A 10,761-nucleotide genomic window follows, 5' to 3' on the forward strand; every position below is an offset into this window, starting at 1 on the left:
AACTGAATAGTCCTTAATTGTGCTGCCCAATAATACCATGTTATATTTGGACACTTTAAACCTCCATTGTTTTTCCATATGAAACCATCAGGTGGAGACAGCGGACTATTCTGAAATAGATACAGTCTCTTAGGGAGAATGTTCATTTTTACAATGTTGATTCTACCAGTCAAGGGTAAGGGCAGATGTCCGTTTATTAATTGACTCTTTCATTTCCTCAGTCAATGATTCATTATTAGATTTTACAATTAGAGCGAGTTTGGACCTAATTTTTATTCCCAAGTTTGTAAATGATCGGCCACTTTAAAGCTTCTCTAAGTAGATTTTCTTTCTCTCACTCGTCAAGTAGTAAAATTGAGGACTTGGAGATGTTAACGGTGCATCCTGAGATGCCACCAAATGTTTGTATTAACTCCAGCACCATAGGAATAGTTCTAAGTTGTGAGATGAACAGAATAAGGTCATCTGCATACAACCGTAATTCAGCTGACTGACTGTCGTTGCAGGCACCACCTGCCGCGCTCCAGAGACAAACTCCTCCCTCTGCACAGGCTGCCGCCTCCCTGGTGAGAATCAATAATCCCTGATTGATTTCTGATTATCGCTGTACGTGTGCTGCTGACGCCGCGTGTCTCCCGCAGTGCGTTCCGGCTGCGCTGCTCTCGGTGCGACTTCCTGCCGCCTTCGGCTGATCGGATGGCGGAGCACCTGCTGACCAACCCGGGGCACCGCAGCGCCACCTGCCGCTCGCAGAGTAAGACCCAGCACGCCACACACTGAGGAGGGCGGAGCTGAAGGTGGAGCAGAACCGCCCACAGAGCTCACGACACTTTTCTCTAAAACTTTGGAGAAGATGGTTCTTTGACACTCCTTCCACAACTGAATAGCTTCTAAATTAAAGTCATTTTAATCTTTCTTTCACACCCACAGAGATTCAATTCAATTCATTTTTATTTATATAGCGCCAAATACAACAAATGTCATCTCAAGGCACTTAGATAGTAAGTCCAATTCAAGCCAATTGGAATTCAATTAATTAATAATAATCATAATTCGTAAAATAATCCAATTCGTTCATATAGAGCCTATTCAAAAACAATTTCCTAGCTAAGGAAACCAACAGATTGCACTGAAAACTTTTTGTTTTTCGGTCCAATCTCCCGGCCTGAGCGTGCCTGAGGCGACTGTGGAGAGAAACGACTCCCTTTGAACAGGAAGAAACCTCTGGCAGAACCAGACTCAGGAAGGGTGGCCATCCGCCTCCACCAGCTGGGGTTTGAGAAGACAGAAAGGGGGGGACAACAAACACTGTAACACCATTCAAAGGATATCTGTTGGAACAGGGAAACACGAGTTAATGACCACAATAATATCACATATACATAAAGAGAGTAAAGTGAGGAAAGGTGTGACAGATGAGGCCCCCCAGCAGTCTAGGCCTATAGCAGCTTAACTATGGGATGTTTCAGGATCACCTGAGCCATCCCTAACTATAAGCTTTATCAGAAAGGAAAGTTTTAAGCCTGGTCTTAAAAGTGGAAAGGGTGTCTGCTTCCCGGACAGTTACTGGCAGCTTATTCCACAATAGAGGGGCCTGATAACTGAAGGCTCTGCCTCCCAAACTGGCAGCTGGTTCCACAGAGAGGGGCCTGATAACTGAAGGCTCTGCCTCCCAAACTGGCAGCTGGTTCCACAGAGAGGGGCCTGATAACTGAAGGCTCTGCCTCCCATTCTACTTTTAGAAACTCTGGGAACCTCAAGTAAACCTGCAGTTTGGGAACGAAGTGCTCTGTTAGGAAAATATCTTACAATGAGATCTTTAAGATATGATGGAGCTCGGTCATTAAGAGCTTTATATGTAAATGATGATGTTGGCTGTTTGGTGGCTGTCTTTGTAGATAAACAGGAATCACTCTGATCTACTGACTTTGGAACAGTGAGGGAGACTGGGAGGGAGAACTGAAAACTGATTCTGATCCAAACCCCCCCATCTGTGGGCCAAAGATCCAGAGATCCAGAGATCCAGAGAGCCAAAAATCCAAAAATCCAAAAATCCAGAGAGCCAAAGATCCAAAGATCCAGAGATCCAGAGATCCAAAGATCCAGAGATCCAGAGATCCAAAGAGCCAAAAATCCAAAAATCCAGAGATCCAGAGATCCAGAGATCCAGAGATCCAAAGATCCAGAGATCCAGAGAGCCAAAAATCCAAAAATCCAGAGAGCCAAAGATCCAAAGAGCCAAAGATCCAGAGATCCAGAGATCCAAAGAGCCAAAAATCCAAAAATCCAAAAATCCAGAGATCCAGAGATCCAGAGATCCAAAGATCCAGAGATCCAGAGATCCAGAGATCCAGAGATCCAGAGATCCAGAGATCCAAAGATCCAGAGATCCAAAGATACAAAGATACAAAGATACAAAAATCCAGAGATCCAAAGAGCCAAAAATCCAAAGATCCAGAGATCCAGAGATCCAGAGATCCAAAGATCCAGAGATCCAGAGATCCAAAGAGCCAAAGATCCAGAGATCCAAAGATCCAGAGATCCAGAGATCCAAAGAGCCAAAAATCCAAAAATCCAAAAATCCAGAGATCCAGAGATCCAGAGATCCAAAGATCCAGAGATCCAGAGATCCAGAGATCCAAAGATCCAGAGATCCAGAGATCCAGAGATCCAGAGATCCAAAGATCCAGAGATCCAGAGATCCAAAGATACAAAGATACAAAGATACAAAAATCCAGAGATCCAAAGAGCCAAAAATCCAAAGATCCAGAGATCCAGAGATCCAGAGATCCAAAGATCCAGAGATCCAAAGATCCAAAGATCCAGAGATCCAAAGATCCAAAGATCCAAAGATCCAGAGATCCAAAGATCCAGAGATCCAAAGATCCAAAGATCCAAAGAGCCAAAAATCCAAAAATCCAAAGATCCAAAGATCCAGAGATCCAAAGATCCAGAGATCCAAAGATCCAAAGATCCAAAGATCCAGAGATCCAAAGATCCAGAGATCCAAAGATCCAGAGATCCAAAGATCCAGAGATCCAGAGATCCAGAGATCCAAAGATCCAGAGATCCAAAGATCCAGAGATCCAAAGATCCAAAGATCCAAAGATCCAGAGATCCAAAGATCCAAAGATCCAAAGATCCAGAGATCCAAAGATCCAAAGATCCAAAGAGCCAAAAATCCAAAAATCCAAAGATCCAAAGATCCAGAGATCCAAAGATCCAGAGATCCAAAGATCCAAAGATCCAAAGATCCAGAGATCCAAAGATCCAGAGATCCAAAGATCCAAAGATCCAAAGATCCAGAGATCCAAAGATCCAAAGATCCAGAGATCCAAAGATCCAAAGATCCAGCTGAAACAGAAGCATTGAGACACTTTTTTTTTAAAGCTGAACATATTAACAGAATAATCTTTCTCCTTTTCAGGCTACGTTGAACCTGACATCCAGTTCTGCTTCAGTGAAGGGCAGCAGCCTCCGAATGACAGGGAACCGGGTCAGAACCAAGGCTCATCAGACCTGTCCTGGAAGTCAGCAGACTGTTGGAAACCTCCACCTGAGAGCAGCAACGCTTCGGCCCCCATCGCCCCCTTCACGCAGCCCTCTGGGCCTCACTACAGCCCGTCCAAGAACAGCGACGCCATCGACTTCTTCAACCTGCTCTTCCCCGCCGCCGTCGTAGAGCTGATCACCAAAGAGACCAACGCCCACGCCAAGACCTGCCACTTCCTGGACTCCTGCCCGCCGGACTGGGTCCCCGTCACCGCCCACGAGGTCAAAGGGTTCATCGGCCTGGTTATTCTGATGGGCGTCCACAACCTGCCCGACATGTCGCACTACTGGTCCTGGAACCACTTTGACAACAGCTACACCTTCTACCGAGCCATGAGCTTCAAGCGCTTCAAGCAGATCGCCGCCAGCATCCGCATGGGCAGCTTGGTCACCAACGAGTATCGGGGCAGCACCGACTCCAGCGACTCGTTGCACATCTTCAGGCCCATGCTGGACATCCTGGGCGGGGCCATGTGGAGCGCCTACCGGCCGAACTGCTGCCTGACCGTGGACCGGGCGCTGCTGCCCAGTCTGGAGCAGGAGGGCCCTCACTCCAAGGGCAACCCAAAGACCCAGCCTCAAGTGTGGCTGCTCTGCGACTCCAAGTCGGGCTACTGCCACCGCTTCTTCATCCAGCTGGGGGTGACGGCAGGCCAGGATCCGGGATTCACCGTGGTGCCCGAGCTGGTGAAGGGCCTGGAGGGCAAACACCACCAGCTCTACCTGGCCAATTCTCTGACTTCCGTCCCACTCATGCAGAGTCTTCTGGATCAGGGCATCTACGCCTCCAGCTCTTTCCCTCCGGCCAGCCCCATCCTGCCCAGGAGCCTGTGGGAGGAGGGCCGGCTGGAGAAGCCCGGGGACTTCCTGCAGAGACAGTTTGGCCCCCTACTGGCCACTCGCTGGAAGGACACTAAGGAAATGGGCTGTTTGTCCACCAACGCAGCTCCGGCCGAGCCCGACACCGTTTGGAGGCGGTCTCAGACCACTGTGGGCAGCTTGGACCCCATCACCCGTCCCATGGCCTTCCGCCTCCTGCAGGAGAACATGCGAGGGGTCGATATCTGCAAGCAGCTGCTGGCCTGCAACCCGCTGGGGGGCCTCAGCCAGGACCTACACTGGCGCAACGTCTTCTGGTTCCTGGTCAACCTGAGCGTCGTCAACGCTTTCATCGTGCTGCGCGAGAGCCGCAAAGAGAACCCCCCCGCCTGGGTGCAGGACGGCCTCTTCACTCAGGTCAACTTCCGCAAGCGTCTGGGCAACCAGCTCGCCAAGTGTGCCCAGAAATACTTCGAGACCATGGAGATGGCCGGCTCCCGCGGGACGAGGGGCGAGAGCTCCGAGGAACCCGTCAAACAGAGACACCGGATGGGAAAGATCAGCAACATTTCCAAGAGGTGCAAGAACTGCAACCTGAAGAACGTCCGGCACGAGAGCGTGTACGGCTGCATCGTCTGCAAAGCCAACCTGTGCAAACAGCCCAGCTGCTTCTGGGAGTATCACGGCCTGTCGGCTCACAACAAAGGTCAGTGAGTCACACCGCTGCCTCAGATGAGGTTGGATGTTGTTCTAAAGCTTTACACGCTGGAAAAGATGCCCCTCCAAAAATAAGTAAAAAAACAACAAATAAAATATGTTTTTGCTTGAAATAAGCAAAAAAATCTGCCAATGGAACTAGTGAAAATCGGCTTGTCAAGATTTCTTGAAATAAAATGTGATATTTAGGACTTTTGAGTTAAAAGTGATCTTGAAATTAGCTTAAAAACTTCTTCAAATGTTTAAAAAAAAAAAAAAAAGCTTGTTTCATATGATATGTGACTCAAAACAATTTGTTTTCAAGACTTTTTCATTTAACAAGATATTCCAGATGTATTGTATTAAAACAAGTCCCTATATCTGGCTGAAATGGTGCTTGTTAGGCAGTTGTGTCTGATATTAAGTGTAATGAGATATTTTGACTTAGACTTAGATTTTTTCCAGTGCACGCTTACAGATGTGTTTGATGTGTTCACAGGATCAGCGAAAGTTGGATTTCTTAAGGACCGGTTGAGGTAACGATTCTTTGATTTAAAATGTTTGACTGAAACATCTTTGCTTAGTGACTCAGTTCTGTTTGCTTTCATCTTTTCTGCAGCGGAGCAGTGGAGGTCATCGATGTCACGGATAGCATAGACGAGACCATGGGTCCTATCGAAGACCTGGACTTCTCCGATGACGAGAAGCTGGACGATCTCGAAGATGTTGAAAAAACTGAAATCGATAAAGAAGAATTTATAGCAGAAGTTAAACATTCGGGGTCCGGGTTGCCGTCGGCAACAAACGGACTTGTCCAGCCGGCAGCCATGTTGTCGGGCTCTAAAGAGCGTGAGGATTCCCTGTCGGCCCGGCAGCTGAGGATAGCCATGTTCGCCCTGTGCGACGGACTCCGTCAGGCGTCCAGGGTCTTTTCAACCGAGACGCAGCTCATCCGGTCTTGGCTGCAGGAAGCCAGGAAGCGTCTGAAGCACTCGGAGCAGGAGCAGAGGGCTCAGGCCGTGGGCTCGGAGCGCATGGTGGCCTGGGTGCTGTCCATGCGAGAGCAGCAGCTTCCCATCACAGAGAGCAACCTCTTCCACAAAGCCTCCACGCTGAAGAAGAAGGGAGCCTTCAGCAACTCCTTCCGCATCTCCTACGACTGGGCGGTGAGCTTCCTGCTGCGGCACCGGCTGGGCGTGCGCAGCGTCGGCCGGGCCGCCTCGCTGGGCCGCGTCCTGCCTCCGTGTCTGGAGGCCAAGGTGAAATCCTTCCGGGAGTTCACTCAGAAAGTCTTCCGGACGCACAGTCTGACGGAGACCTCGGTCGCTGCAGTGGACGAGCTGTGCCTCTTCGTGGACCTGAGCTCGGCTCAGGACAAGTCCCGCAGCTCAGAGGCCCTGGAGCTCACCGGGTCCTTGCCTTTGGTCACCGTGTACCTGTCCCTGCTGGCCGACGGCACCATGCTGCCGTCTCTGGTGCTGGCGGCCCGGCAGCTGCCCCTCAAAGTCCTGCCAGAGTTCGTCTTGCTGCAGACCAACCCAGAGGGTCTGTCTGTCGACGAAACCTTGGAGCTCTGGACAAGCAGGGTTTGGCTGAAGCATCTGTCTGGTGCGGCTCAGCCCCGGAAATCCATGCTGATCCTGGACCGGAACCGGGAACACCTGGGAGATCAGTTCCTCGCCTCCATCAGTGGATCCCACAGCCTGCCTGCGGTGATCCCTGGAGGCTGCTCCTTCTGCCTCCAGCCCCTGGAGGTCTGCCTGAAGCCGGTGCTGCAGCGTTTCCTGCTGTCACGCTGGTCAAAGTTCGCAGCCGGAAACCCACCGGAGCTGGAAGAAACCGTACCCCACCAACTCCAAACCAAAGTGACCCAGGTCCTGGTCGACTGGGTGGTGGAGGCCCTAACAACTCTGAACAATCTCACCCACATGTGGAAGCAGTCGTTTGATCTGCAGGGCATCCTGCCAGCGTCCGAAGGGGAGTCGGAGAAGGTGGAGGACGAACCAGGCCAGAAACCGGAGGACATTCAGTCAGACCTCCTCAAGAGTCTGACGGAGATCCTCCTAGGTGCTGAAGCAACGACGCTGGATTCTTCTGAGCTGCTAGAACTGGAGGACGAAGATGAGCCAGAGGAAGTACAGCAAGGAGGGGAAGAACAGGAGACACCAGATGAGAAGCAGGAGGATACAAAAGATGAAGGAATGGAAGCAGAAGAAGCAGGACAGGAGACAGAGGAGATGGACGAGGGAGGAAGGGAAGCTGATGGTACGCCGGAGGACGATGAGACAGAGGAACAGGACGGGAAGGAGGTCGGCATGGAGAATAAGGAGAAAGCCGATGCTACGCCAGAGGGCGATAAGACAGAGGAACAGGACAGGAAGGAGAATAAGGAGAAAGCCGATGCTACGCAAGAGGGCGATAAGACAGAGGAACAGGACAGGAAGGAGAATAAGGAGAAAGCTGATGGTACGCCAGAGGGCGATAAGACAGAGGAACAGGACAGGAAGGAGAATAAGGAGAAAGCTGATGGTAAGCCGGAGGACGATGAGGAGGAGGAACGGGACAGGAAGGAGGTCGGCAAGGAGAATAAGGAGAAAGCTGATGGTAAGCCGGAGGACGATGAGACGGAAGAACGGGACGGGAAGGAGAATAAGGAGAAAGCTGATGCGTTAGAGGACAGCGAGGAGGAAGGAAAGGAGACGGAGGAGGACAGGAAGGAGGCGAGCAAAGAGAGACGAGAGACCAGGATTGTTATAGGAGAAGAAGTCGGGGATGAGTGGAAGTTAACCGTGAAGAGCCGCGTGGAAGGCGTGGAGAACAACGAGGAGGAGGACAACAGGATGGAGGAGAGCTGAGCAGACCATGATGCAGGTCCACAGACTCGTCCTTAAAGACGTCTGTTGGGACATTTGAGCCTCATTAGTGGGCAACACATCTGAGCTGGTCCTGACCCGGTGGACAGAGGACCAGAACCCCACCTGGAACTGGAGGAACGAACTCCAGAATCATGAGAGTAGAAGCTGCTGGGCGGGGTTGTTTGGACCTGGATCGCGTTCACACGTAGAAACCAGCTGGGCTGAATTGTCGCCCATTTTAAAGATGGCGGCAGGAAAAAGAACCCGGTCACATGACATGTTGCGGTTCTGTTGGGAACTGTGAGCGAGTCCAAACCTCACGTAAAAACATTTCTGTCCGTCGCCAAATGATCGTGGAGTGGAGCTGCTTTAAGGAAAGCTGCACCTCCAGTTGTTTTCCGTTTTAGTAACGAATCAGAACGCTGCGACCAGACCAGCCAATCAGAGTCCACCTCCAGGAGCCTGAGGGGAATATGTGGGCGGAGCCGCAGCGTCCGTCAGAACAGACACATTTAGAGGTGTTTGTGAGGCCGACAGTTGCTCAGATTAGGCTCCTCCTCCTCACACACCTGCAGGCCACCTGTACACCTGAGCCAGTGTTTGCTCTGTGGGTCGGCCCAGGTTAATGGCCCGCCGCCTGCTGCTTGGTCACCCGTCCTGAGCCGCTCAAAGATGGCGGCGCGCTGGCGGCTGCTCTTGGCCCGCCCAGAACAGGTCCAGATGTGGGTTCTGACTGTTAAAGGAGTGGCGCTCAGCAGAAAACCAGAGTTCAGTTTCATCATGACAGGGTGAAGCTGATTGGCTGGTCTGGAACATTGGTCGGCAGTAACGTGAGTCACATGACTCGATGATGATGATGATGATGATGTTCCTGTTGTAACTGTACTGATGAAGATGATGGTGAAATAAAAATCTGCTGCTTCAGATCAGATCGTTTTTACCTCCCTTTTGTCATCGTCTCGTGTTCCTGGCATGACCTCATGCAGGTGAAGGGGGCGGGGCTTAGCAGCAGGTGTAACAGCAGAACTGGACCTCAGGTCAAATGAAGACGATTTGTCTCCTGTTTTAAGTTTTAGTTCCTGTTTTTAACTTGAACATGTTTCTGTGTGTCTGATTCTGAATCCGTTGCAGCTTTTTACTTCTTTAATCCATCTTAAGTATATAAAGAAGTTTTTATTTAAAGAGGGGGGGGGGGTGTTAATACTTCCTGTATGATGAGAAGACATCCACAGCCTTCCCCTCAGATCTGAAGATGTTCCATCACAACTTTGACCACAGAGTTTCAGTATTCAGTGACTGAACAGACAAAAATCTATCCAGAGGGATGTTGCGTTACCATGGGGACAGGCGGTACTTCAGCTCCCCTGGTGATGCGTCAGAGGAGGGTACCATGTTGGATGGAACCCCTGGTGATGCGTCAGAGGAGGGTACCATGTTGGATGGAACCCCTGGTGATGCGTCAGAGGAGGGTACCATGTTGGATGGATCCCCTGGTGATGCGTCAGAGGAGGGTACCATGTTGGATGGAACCCCTGGTGATGCGTCAGAGGAGGGTACCATGTTGGATGGATCCCCTGGTGATGCGTCAGAGGAGGGTACCATGTTGGATGGAACCCCTGGTGATGCGTCAGAGGAGGGTACCATGTTGGATGGAACCCCTGGTGATGCGTCAGAGGAGGGTACCATGTTGGATGGAACCCGAGAATCCGTTATAGAAATTCTGTTTATGCTCAGCAGCTTCTCCAAACAGGCCTTCCAACCATAGAACAGGTAAATAGGACTTCTCACCTTCTCACTTCAGGTGAACATCTGCCAAACGTTACATGGTGAGTTCGGTTCTGTTGTTACTGGGCAGGCAGGACACTGGGCAGTCAGGATACTGGGCAGCAGTCAGGATACTGGGCAGCAGTCGGGATACTGGGCAGTCAGGAAACTTGGCAGCAGTCAGGATACTGGGCAGCAGTAAGAATACTGGGCAGGCAGGACACTGGGCAGCAGTCAGGATACTGGGCAGCAGTCGGGATACTGGGCAGTCAGGAAACTTGGCAGCAGTCAGGATACTGGGCAGCAGCCGGGATACTAGGCAGTCGGGACACTGGGCAGTCGGGACACTGGGCAGTCGGGACACTGGGCAGTCGGGATACTGGGCAGTCGGGATACTGGGCAGCAGTCAGGACACTGGGATACTGGGCAGTCGGGACACTGGTTTACTGGGATACTGGGCAGTCGGGACACTGGGTAGTCGGGACACTGGGCAGTCGGGACACTGGCCAGTCGGGACACTGGGCAGTCAGGATACTAGGCAGTTGGGATACTGGGCAGCCGGGATACTGGGCAGTCGGGATACTGGGCAGCCGGGACACTGGGCAGCAGTCGGGATACTAGGCAGTCTGGACACTGGGCAGCAGTCGGGATACTAGGCAGTCTGGACACTGGGCAGTCAGGATACTGGGCAGCAGTCGGGACACTAGGCAGTCGGGATACTGGGCAGCAGTCGGGATACTGGGCAGCAGTCGGGATACTGGGCAGCTTGGATACTAGGCAGTCTGGACACTGGGCAGTCGGGACACTGGGCAGTCGGGACACTGGGCAGTCGGGATACTGGGCAGTCGGGATACTGGGCAGCAGTCAGGATACTGGGCAGTCGGGATACTGGGCAGCCGGGATACTAGGCAGTCTGGACACTGGGCAGTCGGGATACTGGGCAGTCAGGACACTGGGCAGTCGGGACACTGGGCAGTAGTCAGGACACTGGGCAGCAGTCGGGATAGTGGGCAGCAGTCGGGATACTGGGCAGTCAGGACACTGGGCAGCTTGGATACTAGGCAGTCGGGATACT

General features: G+C 51.6%; 1 protein-coding gene across 2 annotated transcripts in view; it reads left to right on the forward strand.

Moving 5' to 3' along the window:
* pogzb (pogo transposable element derived with ZNF domain b) overlaps positions 1 to 8,853 on the forward strand; it is a 46,107-nt gene extending 37,254 nt beyond the window's left edge. For both annotated transcript variants that reach the window (XM_075466410.1, XM_075466412.1), the window contains exons 14-18: positions 507 to 566; positions 642 to 754; positions 3,428 to 5,077; positions 5,567 to 5,603; positions 5,687 to 8,853. In XM_075466410.1, the coding sequence (XP_075322525.1) occupies positions 507 to 566; positions 642 to 754; positions 3,428 to 5,077; positions 5,567 to 5,603; positions 5,687 to 7,922 (4,096 nt within the window). In that variant the 3' untranslated portion in view covers positions 7,923 to 8,853. The remainder of the gene's footprint in view (positions 1 to 506; positions 567 to 641; positions 755 to 3,427; positions 5,078 to 5,566; positions 5,604 to 5,686) is intronic.
* The last annotated feature ends 1,908 nt before the right edge of the window (positions 8,854 to 10,761 follow it).

This window comes from Odontesthes bonariensis, chromosome 5 (assembly GCF_027942865.1).
Source record: "Odontesthes bonariensis isolate fOdoBon6 chromosome 5, fOdoBon6.hap1, whole genome shotgun sequence".
NCBI classification, from domain to species: Eukaryota; Metazoa; Chordata; class Actinopteri; order Atheriniformes; family Atherinopsidae; genus Odontesthes; species Odontesthes bonariensis.